Source organism: Phasianus colchicus, chromosome 3 (assembly GCF_987193195.1).
Source record: "Phasianus colchicus chromosome 3, bPhaCol1.hap1.1, whole genome shotgun sequence".
Taxonomy (NCBI): Eukaryota; Metazoa; Chordata; class Aves; order Galliformes; family Phasianidae; genus Phasianus; species Phasianus colchicus.
Genome location: NC_143438.1, coordinates 91,135,041 through 91,155,098, shown reverse-complemented (window position 1 = coordinate 91,155,098; position 20,058 = coordinate 91,135,041). Strand labels below are relative to the sequence as shown.

Sequence of the window (20,058 nt, the reverse complement as noted above, 5' to 3'; positions counted from 1 at the left end):
TTGTGTTTGTCGCAGGCCCCTTCTAATTCAACTGAGTTACATGCCTATAATGCTGGAGTTCAGATGGGATGCTGGGGACTGGTTATCTATGCTGCTACTGCTGCCGTTTGTTCAGGTAAGAGACTGCACAAGGCAGTGGAATGCACCTCATAAGTGTGTTACAAGGTGAAAATTATTTTTGCTTCAGTTAGCATCTGCCCCCTTGTTTGTGTGAAGGATATTTTGGAAAAGCATTTCAGGTGGTCATAAGCAGAGAGATTCCTTTAAGTATCAATAATTTTAAAAAATGTCTTCAAATGTAGAGGGGAAAATATGAAAAGATTGGTTACATGGCATATAGCACAAAATGGCATCAGAGGGTATTGAATTGCATCTAATTGGGCATAAAGAAACTGTAATTTTGCTTGTTAGAAGATCGAGCATATGCAAAGTCTTTTATCACAATGAAAATTCAGTATTTCTGAAAGTCTTTTTCTTGCTTTCCAATAACAGTTTACACTTGGAGACTCTGAAATTGAAAACTTTTGACAAACTTAAATTCTGCCTTTGGCAGGACATGTGCAGGCACATCTGCACAGATCAATATCACGACTATTTACAAGGGTGGATAGTGATAGGACAAGGGGGAATGGTTTTAAACTGAGACAGGGGAAGGTTAGGTTGGATATTAGGAATTTTTTCACTCTGGGGGTGGTGAGGCACTGGAACAGGTTGCCCAAGGAGGCTGTGGATGCCCCATCCCTGGAGGCATTCAAGGCCAGGCTGGATGTAGCTCTGGGCAGCCTGGTCTGGTGGCTGGTGACCCTGCACATAGCAGGGAGGTTGAAACTAGATGATCATTGTGGTCCTTTTCAACCCAGGCCATTCTGTGATTCTATAATCATGGAGACTGCCTTTCTGATGAGAAACATCAAATCAAAGTTCAGGTGGGCAGCTTGTGTCTGAACAGAGACTGAGGTAATTTGAGGCAGAGACTGAGGACATTGAATCATAGAATATCCCAAGTTGGAGGGGACCCACAAGGATCATCGAGTCCAACTCCTGGCTCTAGACAGGACCACCCAAAATTCAAATCCTGAGGTGGCATTTGTTTTGTTCTTGATCTTTGCAGCCCTGTTACAGAAATACTTGGACAACTATGACCTTAGTATAAAAGTGATCTACATCCTGGGCACGCTGGGATTTTCTCTAGGCACTGCAGTGATGGCGATATTCCCCAACGTGTACGTCACCATGATAATGATCAGCACTATGGGAATAGTTTCTATGAGCATCTCCTACTGCCCCTATGCACTTTTGGGACAATACCATGATATTAAAGAGGTACGTGAAATATTTTGATCAAAGCAGGACGTGAACACTTTTCTGAAGATTGAAGTGACAGAGGAGACTTACTAAAACCAGTTATTTGAAAAACCTGCTTGTAGCACAGATTTGTCCTTGGGAGCTGCTAATTAAGTCAGATGGAGTTGGCATGAAGTTCTCTGCAGGGTTTTCTCAAAATTGCTTTATCCTGTGCTGAGGTGTGAGAGGATTTGATAGATTCTTGGCAGTCTTAGATCTTGAGGTGAGTCTGGAAATGCAGCTATGAATGTGGAGAGATGTAATGTCCTCATTTTTGCTGGAACTGAGGACGTCTTTACTTTCCAGATTTTAGAACTGTTACATTTGGATTACAAACCACATGAGGATCAGATATTTTAACACATTTCTGTGCCGGTATTAGGAGGGAGATTCTTTTTAAAATCACAGAAACAATTTTCACCAACAGTCTCATGTAAATTTGTTACAAAAACTAATCCTGAGTCAAATTCATGTAGGAGTGCCCCAGTAAAAATCTGCTTCAGTGTAAGGAGGAGATAAGGAGGCTGTTGATTTGGACATGCGTAGTGTGGTGCCATAAGGATGGCATAAAGTTGATTGCGGCTGAGACGTTCAGGGAAGATCCCAGTGTTGGAATATGTGGTTTCCTCCCTTGTTTTACCTCCTAACATATATTTCTTGTCTTTTCCAGTACATTCACCACAGCCCTGGGAACTCAAAGCGAGGATTTGGCATAGACTGTGCTATTCTCTCGTGTCAGGTTTACATCTCTCAGATCCTTGTGGCCTCTGCCCTTGGTAGTGTGGTGGATGCAGTTGGCACAGTCAGAGTCATTCCCATGGTGGCTTCAGTGGGATCTTTCCTGGGGTTTTTGACAGCTACCTTCTTGGTGATTTATCCCGAAGTCAATGAAGAGCCAAAGGAAGAACAGAAAGGACTGGGTCCTCCAGACACAACTGAGGGCAACAGCACAAGCGCAGAGAAGCCAACTGTCCTGAAGCTCACACGCAAAGGAACCACAGCATTGGAGCTGGAGAGTGAGTCAGCTGTGTGAGGCCGCCGCTTGTTGCTCACCCACATTCCAGGGAGTGCAGGTGCAGGATCAAGAACTCTTCTTTTTTTTCTTTTTCTTTTTTTTTCCCAGGAAAACAAATTAGGATCTTCACTACTTGTAGCTAAAATTGCAGAAGAAAAGGCAGTTTCATGCAAAATGTAAATGAAGTTCTGTAGTCCTTAATATAGGTTTGAACAGGTAGCTGTGATGCTAATTGCTTTCTCTACAACTTAGAAATGTCATTTCTGAACACTTTTTTATTACCAAAACATTTAGATTTCAAATAAGTTTTAATAATCTGCATGAGACAGTGTATACAATTAGCAGTTAGAAAAATTAAGTTTTCGGCTGTTTTTAAACTAACTGAAAATGGAAGCTATCTTGACTTACAGTCTCCTGCTGTTTATTTGTCTGAACATTTCCAATTTCACCAGTGCAGTAGCTGAATGAAATGCTTAGACATCATGATCAATTCTTTTCATAAGCATATTATTGGTCTGACAGCTACAGTTCTTGAACGTGAATTTTAGACGTCATATTTTTGTTAGTGCAATTACTACAGAATTGTTTCATTTTCAAGGAAAAAAGCAATTACTGCAGTTTCTGAGAAACTGCTGTGAATCCTTTCTGTCTTACAGCTCAACAATTACTCCCAAATTTGCTGCTTGTAGGTGACATTGGGTGCATGATGTGAACTGTAGGTAGAAGGACAGCAGCTGGAAGAGGTGATCAGCACTCACAGGTTTTTATTGCAAGTGCTGAATTTGATGAATGTCATGGGAATACGCTGTGACAATTTTTAGCTGGGAGTTTTGCCTACTGGTGAGCTCTGGGGCTTTCCTGGCATTTAAACTTAATCATATCTGGATGAAGCTGCCGTGGAGGAGGGTGTCCCTGGGGTCAGCTTTGTGGGATGGGTGTGCAAATTCTCATTTGGTGGAAGGAAGTCATTGCTTACTTGCACTTTTTTGCTCCTTTAACCTCCAGGCTGGGAACGCAGCAGTCAGGTTAAAGGCACAGAGTCAGTACAACAAGGTGAACCAAAGGCCTACCTCTGTAACTTTATGGCATAGTCTGGTTGTATAGAAATTTGTGTCAGAAACAGTTTTTAGGCCTTAAAATCCAATCCACTCACATGTGTTGCTGTTCCAGTCCCTGTCTTGGAGGAATTGTAGGCTGGAGCTCTTCTGAGCTGCTCTACCAATTTCATCAGCGCAACCTCTGTGCCCCTTCCTTGGTTCAGGACATAGCTGCAGTGCAAAGACATTTTTTGTGAAGAGTTTAAAAGAGTTGAGCTAATCTGATTTACAGTTTTATTTGGATTGCTGGCAGTGCCCTGGTCTGTGGGCAGACAAAGCTGAGAGATCCGGCAGCCACTTAAAGCAACTTCGGAAACTGAACTTCCATCTGTCGTCTTCTAAGGAGTTTGTGATGCTGTTTCCTCATTTTGGCGTGGACCTACGGGCTGCAGTCAGTCCTTGTGCTATAAACAGACAAATCACAGCTCATCGTAAGATTTCTGCTGCCTCAAACTTGTGATACTACAGTACTTTTAACTGCATGTGTAAATCATGCTGCAATATAGTCACTCGAAAGAAAAATATATATTTCAAAATGAAAAGCAGTTTTTAATAAATTACTTGAATTGTTGATGTATTTAAGAAATGTATGCTTTGGTATATTTGAAGCTGACATGCAGTTTTGGCTGGCATTGGTGACGAATTCCTGGTGGCAATACATGTGTTGTGAGCTGAAGGCTGTCAGTGTGATGTCCTCTGCTATCAAGAGTGACAGTGCTGTGTTTAGGCTGGTGGAATTCCGAGCACTAAAGTACATGGAATCGCATGGGACTTCTTTTTTTGGTTTTTTCCAAGCGTCTCAAAAAAGTCTTTTTTTTTTTTTTTTAAGGTGAATATTATTTTTATCTAGAACACATACTGTGAACTGTGTTCTGACAGGGGAATAGTACTACTGAAGAATGTAAGACCTTACTGAAGAAAGCAGTTGTGAGAAGTACTTTAACTGAACTTCTGCCGTGAATTTTATCATCTCAGTTACATTTAATATATTCTGGTGATATTCATATATATAGAAGAGATGCGTGTTATATTTCACCCTATAACTGGCATTCGTGTAAAATACATGCTGAGTTAGACATTTTAAAGTGGCTTTACTATTTTATTTTTAAAACTTCCTGAAGATTCTGCTTTTGTTTAAATGAACACTGTCAAGTACTCCTTATGTGAACCTTATTTCTTGCAAGGTTCTGCTACACTTTTTATAGCTCTTCTGGTCGCTGCCAGCCTTACCTATTTCCCCACCACTCACAAGATCCTTTGATGGTGAATGTAGCTTCCAACCACTACTGCTCTGCATAGCACCTTTGTAAGCCAGGGTTTCTTTCACAGCACAGTCTAGTCACCAAGGTCCAGCTGCAAGGAGGGAGGAGATGCTGAGGCTCCCTCTTGCAGACTGATGTTGCATGCGTTTATTTAGTTCTCTGTGTCATGGCAAGCGGTGAGGAGGGAGAATGACATCTCAAACCTAGGGAGTTTCAGTCAAAGGCAGAGCAGGTCCAGTTTGTCCCAGCCTCATTTCTAGGAACTGACATTAAAATCCAGATATGGGATTGCTTATGGCATTGTTTAGTGTGTTTGTAACACATAAATATGCACACTGCTTTGTAGCAGGAAGCTCTATTTCACTGCCCTACAAAACCGAAGGAAATAATTATCCATTGTAAACATGCCAAAGTATTTGTAGTATTGCCAGAAGAACTAACTTTGGGCAGCCCCTGCCAAAGCATCTCCTCCTGTCCCTCGGCCAGGCTGTGAAAGCACTGCACTCGCTTCCCCTGTGCTCGCAGGGATCGTTTCCGACATCTGCTGATATTAATGCTTTCTCTTGAAGTTGAGAACTTTTCTTTTTACCCTGGCACATCTCAGGGTAGAGTGGGCACTCATTTATTTCTAAATGCATCCTTTACCTTTTAATACAGAACTTTTTTTTTTTTTTGGTCACAATTAAAATATAAATTAGATTTTACATCTTTATTGCAGAAGAGAGAATTGCAGGGGCTTTACTTTAATTCCTGATGACAGCAAGAATCACTGTTGCTTGCCAGTATTACTGAACAGTCCAACTTATCCTGCGTGCTCCATCTCCTTCACTGCAGTAGGTTTGTGGTTTTGTGGTTTCACTCCAAGTTGCTCTATACTGTAAACAATTTTAATGAATTTTGCTGCAGTCTTGGGTGGCGTGCAACGCCCCTCCATGAGACACTGATAGAGCTGAGTGTTTCACTAGGACTCTGCGGTCAGCAAGCTGCACATCCTGAAGTATTTCACATGAAATCAGAGCAGCTCAAACCGCAACGCTCAGAAAGGCACAGTGAGGATTGTGCGCCATTGGGTTATCACCAGAGTCTTACTGGGCTCAAAGTGTTTGTGGCTGGCAATTACAGATTCCAGAAGCAATAATTTCTTAGGAATGTTTCCCTTCCTGCTGGTTAGATGACTTTCATAGAGATTTATGACCCAAACAGGCTTTTTATAATACGAATCTGGTTGTGTTGGCTAGCGCTGGCAGTAAGCAGTTGTGGTAAGATGTGGGTTCTTCATCATCAGGAGGGAGGAAGCCAGTAAATCCAGCAGAGGTTAGTGCTCCTTGAAACACAGAGTGTCCTTTTCCCCTTTCCTTTGGAGCCCTTCCCTGCAGTTTGAAATAATTCCTTCTCAGAGGGAAGCTGGCATTTACCCTCCCAGCTTCAACTGCAGAGCCGTGGTGAGCGCGGCTGAGCCTTCCTCATCCCTTTCCCATCTCATCCAAATCCCCTGAGCACTTGAATGACAACAGCACCAGTAATGATTATTGCCAGATACCTCAATAAAGCCTCAGTTCCATCATTAAAAACGCAATCTGCCCACCCTGTGCTGAGCTTGGCCTTCATCACCCTTATCAGCATCACAGAAGGCAGGCTTTTCATGGCTGTGGTGCATCTCCTTGCAGCAATGTGGGTTGAGATCACACCTGCCAGTAAAGGTGGAGGAAGTTGTGGTTGATGTCTGGGAAAGCTTCCTCCATGCTGGGCAGGCAGGCAGTCACGTCGCAGGGAGCAGCAGTTTTGGTGATCGCTCCTCTTTTCAGTAATTTTTCTCTAAATGAGAAGCTGACTCACCAGCCACTCTGCGATGGTTTCTAGTTCAATCACTGAGAGTTTTTTAGGTGTGTGTGTGTGTGTGTGTGCATGTGTCTGTGTGTATATAGCTCCATATACACACTGTTCGGGCCAAAATACTGTTGGTGGTTGTGTGCTCTTTGTCACTGTACTCGACAATGTTTTCAACTGAGTTCTTCCAGGTTTTCCCCTCATCCTTGTCTGATGCGAGACGAGTTCATCTATAAATATATATCCTATTTAAGTGAGTAAGTGAATTCCTGCATGATATTCCAAGCACATGTAGCAGCTTCGGCATCTGAAGTATCCGTTGTGAAAGAGAAGTTGGTTTTATTTGCAGCTGTTTTGTTCTTGCTTCCTTTAAATAGGCCAAATAAATGTAATGAACACCAAATGTTGCACAGAAATGTTATGAATGACTGTGTAGAAGAGATACCAAATTTTATTTTTCTTTGCAGAAACTTTACGGTAACAGAGAGTCCTCTAGCTGTTATTCTTAAATGACAAAGCTGAACATTCGTGAAGTGCGTTGAAAATGGTCATTTTAAAACGTGATGCTACCCAAAGTTTTCTGTTTCTCATGTTGCATCAAGAAAAAGCAGTTCCCAGAGGCAAGCTGCAGGAGCTCAGGTACCAACTGCTGTTTGGCTTTAGAGGCTCAACAGGCTGGGCAGTTCAGAAATTAGATAACTTTCTAAGGCTCAGTTGTCCTTCTGTAATGTGGCAGTAGCACGTGGCTTCAGTCTGCTCGAGCAGTAGGGTTCATATATTCAGTTTGTTATGTGATTTCAATTGCATTTCCAGGGGGTGGTCTGTATTTGGCTGCTTCTCCCTGTCCTGTAGCCTTGTTCTTCTCCATGGAGAGGTCTGACATGGATGAAAATTACAGCTGTTTAGTGGCAAATATTTTCCCTCAAAAAAAAAAAAACAAACAGTTTCTTCTCAAATTCAAAGGCTTTTGCTGTGTTTGTGGCCTGCTAAAGCTTTACAGAAAGGCCAGGACACAGGTTCAGTTCAGCATTCTCTGACTTGTTGTCCTTAAATTTTGGAGTTGAGGGGTAGAGTTCTGAAAGCAAAGCCTTCCTTGAGCAAATCATCCCCTTAGCCTGCACCTTTTCAACTCAGTGGTAGCCAAATTGTAGTAAACAACCCCAAAACCAGAAAGACTGAGCTATTAACAAATTGGCAGTTCCCATTTATTACTCTTTATTCTGATGTAACATGAACACTAAGCCCTTTTGGTAGCCAAATGACCAGCTTATTTTAAATGCCTCATATTAATAGAAAGCTGCATATAGGCATCTCATAGCAGAAAAAATAAAAAAGAGAATATTTAGTTCCTGTGTGAACTGGCCGTACGACAACTACTTTTTTATCAACTTATTAAGTTGGGGCACTATAATAGCTCTTGCTGAGTTTAGCAATGTTTATAAGCATGTGTTAAACACATAACGTTAAGTTTTATGAGGAAAAAGGGATAAAGAAAAGTAATGTCACAGATGAATGTTTGAGTGCGTAGACGGCATAACGTATGTATGTTTTTTATTTCTACACTGTTGAGCTTTTTTTCTGTTTTAAGGTTAAAAAAAAAAAAAGAGTTGTTGCATGAGAACTGTTTTATTGTGTTCTGCACTTTCTGTTCTTTTTGTATAATCTTGTTTTTTTTTTTCATTTATGCATAGAAAACAAAAATCAATTTAGAGATATTCTACTCCACAAGACATTGTGTTCCAATCCGTTGTTCTGAATTTCAATCTTAATAAACATTTCAGTAAGAGTTTGTGGTTTGCATTCCTGTGTTGTTTGTGGGTGGAGGCACTTAGTGATGGAGCCGATACTTGGAACATTTGGGTACATCAGGGGAGGAAATACAGACAGAAGAGCAAACTGCTGCAGCCCAGGAGGGGTGCACATCCCTGAATACAGATTCTGCTTTTGCCCTAGTTGTTCTGACCCATTCCCAGGTGAAGGCTGTCATCTGCTCAGCCAACAAATGCTATCGCTGAGAGCAGCACTACAGGGAGTTGAGGGTTTTCCCTTCAAGTCTCACCCCTCCTTTGCCAGCCCATCAGCCTCTTCCTGCTCTCCTTTTCCATAGTGTGATACCCTGTGCAGTGGAGGGCTTAGGAGAGTTTCTGGAAGAAATGGGGTCATTTGAAACCAACCACAAGTGGGTTACAAATAAACCAGCTCACAGCAGAACTGGCTAAGCACCCAGACCCTGCAGGTGACAAGAGGGGAAAGCAAAAGGAACACCTGTATCAGATTACCCATACCAGCTGCCTGGTTGAACTTAGAGCATGAAGAGCTCTGTTTTATTAGTTGAATTTCCAGTTATTTGCTTGATGGATTTGGTCTGTGACTTCTCCTTAGGCAGTTTGTCAGGCCCTGTGGCATCAGCTCAGAGAATTTAAAGCCCACACAGCATTTGGTTCATCCATCTCCTCCCAGGCATCCATGTACCAGCTCTGTGCACCATGCCAAAGGAAGGGGAAGATGGGAAACCTCACTGAGTCCTTTCCAGTAACAGGGCAGGATGGTTCCAGGGAAGAGCAACGGGACCTAAAAAAGGAAAAAGCAAACTGCTGTCACTTCACCAACCCCAAGTGAGGGTCAGTTCCTGCATCCCTTGGGCTGTCCACAACCCCCCCACATCCATTTTTCCCATATGGGGTGGTGGGTGGTAATGCAGTCCCCATGTCCATCACCAGCCTGCAATGCTTGATGGAGAGGTAATGCCACTTGCCAAGGAAGGAACAGGGATTTAGCAATCCCATGCGACAGGCTGGGGTGCTCAGGCAGCTGTGCCTGGCAGGATTTGTGTGCACTGTGTGGTTGGCCACACACAGGCTAAGACTTGGAGAATCACAGAATCACCAAGGTTGGAAAAAGCCTCTATGATCATCTAGTCCAATCATCCACCTGCTACTAGTATGTCTCCACTAAAGCAGTGAAATTGTAGGATCGCCATGAATTTCACACTGTCACACCCAGCCTTGTGACATGAAACTCATGCAAGCACAGAGGTAAACAGGCAGAAGGACACATCAAAGAGAGGAGGGAGCTCAGAGAAGCAAAAACAGGCAGGGGGCATCCATCCCACAGGGAAACACTCCCTGAGGGGCTTCAGTGATGAAAGGGGCATCACAGCAAGAGAATGAACCAAATCCTAGGGGCAAGGATGATGGTCAGTGGGGAAAACCCCACTGTTTTCTTTCGGCATACATCCAGCATCATCTACTTTGTCCTCAGCCCCTAAATGGAATCTGATCCAATCACAGACAAGAACAGCACTAAAGCCATGCAGCAAGTGATAGCCAGCACCTGTGCTGCATCCTGGAGCAGTCGTGGGGAGAGTGCTGGGAAGGAAAGTAGGTTCTTCAGGCAACCATAGGAACATTGTGGCTGAAAATACAGAAGAGTGACAGAGGCAAGTCAAGTCACAGCAACAGTGCTAAAATGGGTTTCTGCTTTTCTCCCCAGCTCTAAGCAGATGAGAGTGAAAGGCAAGGGTCATTCAGTACTGACAAAAAAGGCGCCTATCCCTGCAACAGCCCTACAGCAGCCATGACCACGGGCTGAAAGGCAAAAGAAGCTGTTTCCTACCTCACTGCACAGCCCACGCAGGAGATCACAGCCAGCACGCAACAGCAGGACTTCTCAAGCAGCTCCTGTCCCCGTGGTTAATGCAGCTTATTTCTAGAAGCAAACACTGCCACCCCTCGGCCTGAAAAATCAACAGCAGAAAGGAATCAAAAATCAACCTTGAACTGCAGCTGACTTTCAAGAAGCAAGCAGTACTTCAAAGAAGGAGAAAAGGAAGGAATGGCAGCACAGGGAGACTTGGGGGGTTCAAGTTACAGCTGACCAGTTCCAACAGCAGCTCAGCAGCTGGGCAAGAGAGCTCAGAGTGCTGCATCTGTTCCAAAAGTGGCTTCCTGAAGCCTGGGAGGTCTTTATTCCCACTCAGGAAGGCAGTTACCTTGATGTTGAGTGGAGACAATAGAGACCAAAATCTCTCCAGACAAATGGAAACTGAAATCCTGGCTGTAATACAGGTTGGCAGGATGCAGTGACTTTTTCTGGTTTATCTATACATTATTTATAAATATTTATACATCATTTTGAGGAGAAGGCAATCGCCAGTAGAACATAAAGCTTCCCCACTATTTGGCAGCCCATTTTGAGCCCTGAGAATTTACCTTTGATTTGAAAAGCTCAGCAGTTTTACAAAATCCAAGCATTCAAGCAGCAGCATTTATAACATCAACATCTGCAGGAGTTCTTGCTAAGTGCCAATACAGTGTTATGTCATGAACACAACTAGAAGGTGCTCTCACCTCAAACAGCTTACTGCAAGCTCACAAGAGAGATGAGCAGAGAACACAAATGAAGAGGCAGCATCCATCAGCAGATTAGGTGTGTTGCTCGCTGGCAGCTCAACTTGCCAGACTCTTAGTAGGCAGCATGGCAAAGAGCAGCTCTGAGGGTATCTGGAGTCTGAGAATCCCTCCCCCTGTGCCTCCCCACCACGAAGGGGCCCATCAAACAGCAGGAAAAGAACAAGTGGACTGAAAACTGAACTAAACCCCAAAGCCCTATTCCTGCAGGTTCACTGTCATGTGTGTAACACTGGATCAAAGAAGAAATAGTAAGTAAACACATACCTGAGCTTTCTCATCTCATGAGGAAAGTCAAAAAAAGCATGGCATTGTGCCCCCAAATCAATCATATTTGTATCGCTGCTACTCCTGCCCTTAGGGATGACTGTTGAAGGATCTGTGTTTCACATGGTTTTACCAGCTCTGGTTAAACTGCACTCCTATATGCTTGTGTTCAACAGCCATAGCAACAGATGGTATTAAAGAAAGCATTGTTCTGAAAAGGACTCATCTAATCAATAAATTATGTTGCTATTCAATCAATACATCATAAATTTTCCAGAAGAGTTCAAGCATGAAAATTGGTATTTTCTAGTTTTGTCATCTAACATTTACACAAGCAAGGTGCCAGTAGAGACAGCAAAGCAAGGTCCAAGGAGTGTAGCAGGAATCAGACAGGCACTGGCAAACAGGCTGCAGTAGCTGGGTACATCCCTGCAACAACTGACATCTCCTCAGCACCTCAGCTCCTGCTTATCTCTGCAGACAGAACATAATTACTTCCACCTACCACCAGCAGCCAGACAGCTGCCTGGGGGGGGGAAATAAGGAGTCTGGAAGTTACAGATGAAGGGCTCAGAAGGAGGACACATGAGCAGCAGAAGCTGTTTTTAGAAAGGAGAATATGCAGAGAGAAACAGGCAATTATTCTTAGCACAGAGAGGTGATGCAAGTCAATGTAAAAAAAAAAAAAAAAAAATCATAACTCTTGTATTGTGCACTACATCACACAGGAAAAAGGAACAAAGAAAAGCCAGAGTATCAATATAGTGTTTAATATTCTTCAATTGCAAAAATACTAAAAAGGTAAAATTACAGTTACCATCACATAAAACCTTTCATCAGTACATTGAAAGATTTAAAATATTAGATGCAGTACACTCTTAGTAGTTTACATTTCTATCAGGCCTACAGTTTCAGCTTATACTTGTTGAAAAAGTAGCAGCCCATTTGTTCCTTCTGTTTGTAATAATTTAAATATTGTGTTCCATTTTACTCAGCACTGATACAAGTAAAACTATTCTGCAAAGACTGTTCTACTTGTAGATGATTTTGTCATCAATGGAAAAAAGTACATTAGGAAGTGATTAGGAAATGCTGCTTGAAAGAACCCTTTAGAAGGCTATTTGATTATGCCCACTTCAGTAGTTAAGGCATAGTTTGATGACTCTGAAGTTCTATATTAAATGTCAGCAGTTCCTCTGATGACAGAAATGTTGGCTGAAGGGAAGACCGGCAGAGATTTCTTTGCACAGTGACTAAAAGGTTGCTTCCAAAAGCAAATGCAATACATATAGTAGTTAAATAAAGTATTTCAGATTGGGGAAAAAAAATGTCAGTTTCATAAATGCCAAGTGCCGTGCATTGTTTTTAGGAGAAGAACAAGTTTAAGAACAGTTACTGACACTATCCAAGTATCCTGTTTTAGCAGCAGGAAGTTTCCAGTGCTATCAAAAAGAGTCTGCCCGTATCTACCTTTTAAATAATACAGCACCATAAATATATACATACAGTGATAATGGGCAGTCTTCCCAGCTAATTCTAGCTGCTAGTTCAGAAAGATAAATAACTCAGCATTTACATTAACTCAATGAATCAAACAAATCCATTGGGGTGTTTTGTTTTTGGTTTGGTTCTGGGATTTGTTGTTTCTTTGTTTGATTTTAGTGAACATTTCCAGCTACTATATACACTGCTGAGAAAGAGCTCCTGTGGAATTACTGAACTTAACCTCACCAGCTTCAGCTGATTTAATGCAGCCTGCATAACAGACTTGGCCTGTAACTCTGATCCTTCACAACAAAATATGGTTAAGTTTAAAGCCAGCGATCCCTCTACTCACATTTCCATTTCTTTATCAAATGTGCAGGTGCAGTACAAGATGCAAGGAGAGAATCATTTCAAAGCTGATTTTCAACAACAATGTAGCTACTGAAAATAGCTGAATAAATACAAAAATAACACTGACAGGTGGCTGAAATAGAAGCAAAATGCTAGAGTAACCAAGGCCCAAGGGTTTTTTTTCCACCTTAGGTAGACATATTTTGAATAGCTTAACTATTCAACTTTCCAAATGGCAATTTTCCCTTCTTCCTTTCCAGCACCACTGAGGACGTATCTGTCCTCTGCAGAGCAAAGAGCCTTTACAGTATCAGCGTGACCAAACAATTCTTTTTCCACAGTCTTCTTCTCAGCACTGATCACGTAGATCTTCCCTTTGATTTTGCCTTGTGATGTTCCACTACTGCCAACCCACATCTGGAGGAAAAACAAAACAATATTTTTTTGATTCATGAAATTTTAAGACACAGTCGAGATAAGGTTTTCCTTCACTAAGCTGGAAAATGGCAACAAGTGAGAATTTCCTATATATGCATTTGTTGGGAGGAAATGGCTTCCCCTCCACACAAAGAGGTTCTGAAGAGGATCTCTGGGAAAAGAAAATAGACTCTTGTGTCTGACTTCCATCCCTGGAAAGAAAGCAAAGGTTATAATAGAGAAAAAGATCACTGAATACATGAAGAAACACTATCAGGAACAAGTCAGCAGAGCTTCTGCAAAAAGGTAAACTGCCTCAGTGACTGGCAGAGTAGCAGGAGGGGGTTAATTGCCATGTAGATATGGAGCACGAGGATTCTGATCCAAAGAATCACAGAATCATTGAATGGTTTGGGTTGAAAGGGACCTCAAGGATCATTAAGTTCCAACCCCTCTGCCAAAGGCAGGGCCATCAACCTCCAGATCTGATACTAGACCAGGTTGCCCGGGGTCCCATCCAAAAGCCCTCAGATTGCCTTAAGTTTCACAGCTACAGTGCAAACAGAAGGTGTCACTTCACCACTGTAAAAAACCACAGCCTACCTACATCTTGAGTGCCATGACTAGTTCCAGTCACCCTCTGCAAGGATATAGAGAAGATTCAAAGAACTGAAACTATCAAGGGCAAAGAGCAGCAGTCGTAAGTGAAAATAAAAATAAAAATTAAGAAGGCTGAGTTTATGCATTTCTACATAGCATTGCTATTGCCACCATAAGACACAGGGTGAGGTCAAGGCACCTGGTCTGGTCTGCTAGAACAGAGTTGTGGTCTTCATGTGGATAGTTTTGTCCAGGCTCCCAGAGGCATGTGGGTAAGAGAATATGTGATAAGGTAATAATGTGATTATCAAGGTGTAAGGTGAGGAGAAGGCTCTGGGAAACCTCATGATCTCTCCTCTGTGACACACCCAGGAGCACACATTGCACCAGACAGCACTGTGAGTGGGAGGAGGCCAGCCACCTTAAAACATACCCAGCTCTGCTTGGGGGAGTGCTGCATCCAAAGCTCTTTTTTCATTTCTGTTCACAAAGTTAGCCAAGGGCTGGATATGCAAAAAGCTTTCCCCATCTCATAAGACACTTCCTGAGAAAATGTCATTCTACAAGATGGGAATATGGAAAACCTGAGGGGAAAATGAAAATATTTTTCCCTTATATTAGCTATTTACTTGTAAGTTGATCCTAAACACATCCATGTGGTATCACAACTACAGTCATTTGCACAGCTACTGATACTACCCAGAAACAGCAGGTACAGCTGGAGGCCAAAAATGACAGGCACTCAAGATAGTTAGGTAGGAAACGTTGGCCCTTTTGTTTCTGTTCAGTTAGGCATGCAGTAACTAAACAAGAAAAAGGTCATCTACGAAAACAGATAAACAATAAATGCCAATTAGCATGGCTATTAACCTTTTCCAAGGTTTAGTCTTAGGAGCCCTGAGATTAAATATCAAGGGACCTAAACTTTCAGCTTCTACCATTCCCTGAAAATGTCAATGGCTAATAAAAGTCACCAGGCATTTTAATTACTTGTGAGATTTTTTGGCCTGACATGCATTCTGGGCTACAGTCATAGCATCCAGTTGTGGTGGGCTACTGATTTAAAAGAAAAATCAATGTTTTAAACTAATACATTGGCAAACAGTCTGTAAGAAAGCTAACTAATGAAAGCCTGTGAGAGCTGTAAACAGACAAAGCTTTTAGTAAAGAAGTCTACAACAAATGAAAATCAGTCCAAACGTCTCTCACCTGATTTTTGACTTGTATCATGCAGGTAATCTCAGAGCAATCTTGAAGATGAATTTTTTGAGGTGTGCTTGCAAAGTCTTTGGTGTTCCAAATATACAGGTCACTACTCCCTGAGTAAGATGCCCACACTTCATTTCTCTGAAGCACAGAAAGTTATGTTTAACCTTAGCACTGCTGACAGCAAGCATATTGCAATAAGTAACTACACAGTTGCTGGCATGTCGCGACCGCTTTCTTCACACCACGTTAGCAGTTCAAATGTAATACCTCAGGAAAGAGCTGGAAGCAGAGGAAATATGAACACACATCCTTCAGGTGTTGCTCAATCTTCATTTGTAGTCGAAATTCGTAAGTTGACATTACAAATATGCAGCTTCCAGTACCTTCAGTATTAGATAAAGTGTTATTAGAAGAAGTGCCAACTCCTTACACATCCATAAGCCCTGAACAAAACTAGCAAAATAAAATGGATGCATCTAACAGTTGTCTTATTTCTCAATCAACAGTGACATCTTAGAGGCTCTTCCTGTTTTTTATAGTATCCACTTTTTACTTCTGTTTTCTCCAAATGCTGGTTACTATTTTTGCAGTACAAACACCTGTTAAAGTCCAAAAATAATGAGAAGAGATTCCTTTACATTAGGAGATCCCACAGTTAGGTTCCCTAGTATACAGCTATCTACAGAACTGATTTGAAGTGTTTGTGCTACAAAGTTAACAGGGCTGAATCTTTACCCCACCAAAGCACTGCTACTACTTGCTGCACAAATTCCCAAAGACTGCACCTGCTGTTCTGTTTCACCTGTTGTCCTATTAAGGTGTGCTTCAATACAGGCTCCTGAGCATGGCAGGGCTTACTATCTGTGCCCTATTTATGAAATGACTTCAAGTAATTTACTAGTTTACTTCAAGGATAAAGATGTTTAACATAAATGCTGGCTTTATTCATCTAGACTCTTGCAGAAGGGATGACAAGTTCTAAACGTGCCCAAAAGGCAGGTTTGAAGATTACCAACTCAGATCAATACCATACAGTCAAAAATAAAAAGTCAAAATACCAAAAGCAACTTGCAAATGTTTATCCCTTTAGACTTTAAAAGAACTTTCTCAAAGCTTTCCATTCCAATCTTGTGTTGCCAGGAGGGGTCAGACAAACAGTGTAGCCAGAGGCCACATCCTATAGCAGAGGCAATACTCTCAGGAGAGACTCAAGCTAGCTAATTAAAGTAAGAGTTTTGGAGGCCTCACTTACAGAAGGCTACTTAAACACACCAAGTGGGAATTGAGGGTGGAACATCGTGAATGTAAAGTCAGAGTGTGAGTTTAATGTATTGCTCTGACTAATAAGATAGCTTTTTTTTTTTTTTTTTTTAATTATTGAGGAATTAACTTACAGCACCACAGTTGTTCATTATGAAGTTTAATAGAAGTTAGGTTTTGGCAGGGCAGCTGAAAAGCACGGTTAACCTTCAGAGTGCTGATGTTCCAAGCAATCACTGTTCCATCTAAGCTGCTTGAGTATGCTTCACTGTTGATACAGACAAAAAAAATAATAATAGTATATTGTACATTCACATTCAGAACAAAATTCATATGGAAAGACTTGCAAAATCACAAGTTTTACAATAAGCCAAAGCCCAAGAGGCTTCAAGGCCAGATACTATAATTTTAACAATAAAGCAGTAAGCAGTTAGCTGTACTCAGCCATTTCAAACAGTAACTGGAGTCTTTAAAGGATAAGAGCACACTCATTCTATGCCCACCAAAATGCTTGAGGAAGGACCTACACTTTTTCCCTCCCTATGTTTTACACTGCTGGCTCTAAACAGTTAGATTTTGCTCATCACAGCTGATCTGAGTTCTGTTTTGGGGTGTCCAATTCTATTATTTTAGTGTAAGTACATTTAAGCAGCCAACAGCAACTTCTGAGTAACAGCCAAGCATCCATCCTTCTAGCTGTTTGTCTCCTATGGAACTACTGTATTCTGGCACAGCCCCTTTTTTCTTTGTCTGAGATTATACTCCAAAGACTTTATATCACTAGCAGCACTGCAGGCTAATTCAGGCCTCTAAGTGAACTAGAGCATGGATTACATCATGGTTGAAGAGTTAAATACAACAAAAACATTCCCTATAATTTTCCTGAACTCTGTTGCCTTTCCAATTTTCTCTTTTCCTCTCAAGGCACGACCAAAACATCTCAAAATCTTTTTTCTTTGCTACTCCACCTGAGAGAACAAATCATATGATCTCTTCTGCCTTTGACATTTGTTTTCTTCAGATAAGAGTACCTTTTCCAGTAGGCCCTACTGACACCTAAGCAAATTCCCCCTCAAAACCCAGTCATGCCTGCTGCAGCACTAGAACTGAGGCTTGTCTCTGGTCTGTCACAGAAAGTCAACTAGTTCATGCCTTCAGTTACTCCCTTCCCAATGCTACCAAAAGATAAAAAGGATTTTCTCTGAACAAAACAAGGAATGTACTATTTCCTTTAAAAACATGCAGGATGAACTCTGAAGCACGTTGTAAAAATCTGGTCAATGATGAAGTGCTCAAAGCAAAAATGAAGTGGTCTTTAAATGGCATCTCTACTGATTTGTACAGAGCCACCAACTTCCAGCTGCTCTACTTCTTGCCTGAAAAAAATATTCTTTTATCATCTTTGTTCCAAAGTACATAATGATTTTTTAATAGAAAGGAAATACTTAATTTGCAATACCCAATAATGGGAGCTACAATATTAGACAAAGTGATGTCTGGCAATAGTAGGACAGCTTTCTATTTAACCACAGGAAGATTCTCCTTAACGTTCATGACTCTTCCGGTCTCTCAACATTTTCTTGTAGATGCATTTTTAAGAAGAAACCATTGTAATTAAATATACCTGGGTATTCCATTCTTCTTCTCCACGACTATGTCTGTAATATCAGAATGGTGATCATTCAGTTGCTTATTACAAGACATACTGTGAGTGTTGATTATATAAATAATGGAATCTTGAGAACCAATCCATACTTGACTCTGTTCTACCATTACCATACAAGTCTGGGGAGAAAAAAACAGGATTAAATAGTAAAAAAAGAAAAAAAAACTTTTAAAAAAATCAGTTTTTAATATAACATAGAAAAAGGCTATGTTATGAAGTAACAGATTTCTGGTGATTACAGTAAGGGATTAAAACTCAGCACTCCAGTATTTATCCTTTGCTCAGCTGGAGGGAGAGGAAGGACAGATCTCTTTTTTGAGTTTAACTTTCAGTAAATAAGATTAATAATGTATCTTGGTAACTGATTCAAAGTTGTGTTTCCCAGCTTAAGCAAAGTAGAAGTTGCAGACAGCACTTGGGGAAACCACAGAATATGGTGCATTTCTGTCTTCTGGATTGGAAGCTGTACTAACCATCTGACATAAACACCATTCCTACTTTAGTTAAGGTGATGCCTAGGAAAACACCAATTTCTCCTTTATTGCACCTGAAACATCCCTCTCCCATTCAGAAACTCTTAATCTCTCCTTCTTGAGTCTCACAAGACCCAAGTCTTCCTCTTCTTCTCTTCCTCCTCTTTAGAATAGGTCAGCATCCAACTCTTCTCCAAGATTTCTATTTTTCCTCTACCATCAGCTTTGTCCTACCCCTTTCAGTTTTTTTCCCCACATTTATCCACAGAAACGTTTCTCATCTTCCACACAAGTCACCTATAAAGCCCTTTGCTGTGTGTTCTCTTCTGTATGTTTTTCACGCAGTCCAAAGCCTGTTTCAGCCCTCCCTTTCACTAAGTTATTCAATTCAAATTCCCACAAGTAACTCTCTTTAATCTGTTGTCTGAGTCTTCTTTTAGACTATCTGTATCACCCAGTAGTTTCCTTACACATTTCTCCAGTTTCTAGCTCTTCAGCACAGATGATTTTTTAACTATACTTAGGGCTATCTCTGTTTTCTTTTTTATAGATTCTTTTCACTCAGCTGTTTCAAACCAGCCTTCCTGCTCCAAGAATACCACTAGGCTAGCATGCCATCTCAGTCAATCCATCACTTCCTACCAGTTGACCTGTTTCGTTACAAAACCTTTTTCTCTCAATCCTCCGTTTCTCCAAGTTAACTGCAGCACAACTCAAATATCCTTCTTCAACTTCTAAGGGACGACTGTATGGCCTAGTGTTAATTAGGCTATCAGCAACAGAAAAAACAAGCTAAATCATCAGTCATGGTATGAGTGTTAGTCTTACCAGTTTACAGCGGCCCATTCTGAAACAGTGCTGTTGAATAGTCCAGGTAGATGCATCAAAGACCACAACTTTCCCTTCGTTTAAAGCACACCACAGTTTTGGATGAGCATTGTCAGGTCTTTCTGAAATGTCAAGATGCCCTAGAAACAAAGCAGAGAAGATGAGAGAAGTAAAGAAAATAAAACACTTTTGGAGACACATGGAAAAAACATTATCAGAGGTAGAGCAATGAAATGCTTCTGTGTTCTGGAACTTACATCACCAGTTAACAAAGGACACTGTTTACAGTGAATTTGTGCTCCTTATCCAATTGGTGATTTCACCTGATGGCTTAACCTCACACTTCAATGTTATTCAGAGCAGAGATCATTTTCACAGATGAAATGTTTAGATAACTGGAATTGCAGGGAGGCTTATAAGCCCTATGAAATAAAACTAGTGACTCCATTCATTCCATCTGCCACATGATTGTTTCATTTAGAAGAAAGCAACCTCCATTCAAAGAAAGAAAAGCACAACCAAACCCTCCACCACCACCACACACAGAT

The 20,058-nt window shown here is 41.3% G+C and overlaps 2 protein-coding genes across 10 annotated transcripts in view; one reads left to right on the top strand and one right to left on the bottom strand.

Annotated features, from left to right (window-relative positions):
• The window catches only part of SLC45A4 (solute carrier family 45 member 4), an 86,592-nt gene extending 79,134 nt beyond the window's left edge, over positions 1-7,458 (top strand). For 7 of the 9 annotated variants that reach the window (XM_090138061.1, XM_031591279.2, XM_090138059.1 and 4 more), the window contains 3 exons: positions 16-115; positions 1,112-1,323; positions 2,015-7,458. In XM_090138061.1, the coding sequence (XP_089994187.1) occupies positions 16-115; positions 1,112-1,323; positions 2,015-2,377 (675 nt within the window). In that variant the 3' untranslated portion in view covers positions 2,378-7,458. The remainder of the gene's footprint in view (positions 1-15; positions 116-1,111; positions 1,324-2,014) is intronic. The other 2 variants (XM_090138063.1, XM_090138062.1) reach the window with 2 other exon arrangements.
• A 4,517-nt stretch (positions 7,459-11,975) lies between these two features.
• The window catches only part of DENND3 (DENN domain containing 3), a 38,631-nt gene continuing 30,548 nt past the window's right edge, over positions 11,976-20,058 (bottom strand). The window contains exons 18-23 of the mRNA XM_031591277.2: positions 19,511-19,650; positions 18,168-18,328; positions 16,678-16,811; positions 15,551-15,666; positions 15,284-15,421; positions 11,976-13,474 (exon numbers count right to left, since the gene is read on the bottom strand). Coding sequence (XP_031447137.2) covers positions 13,274-13,474; positions 15,284-15,421; positions 15,551-15,666; positions 16,678-16,811; positions 18,168-18,328; positions 19,511-19,650 — 890 coding nt within the window. The 3' untranslated portion in view covers positions 11,976-13,273. The remainder of the gene's footprint in view (positions 13,475-15,283; positions 15,422-15,550; positions 15,667-16,677; positions 16,812-18,167; positions 18,329-19,510; positions 19,651-20,058) is intronic.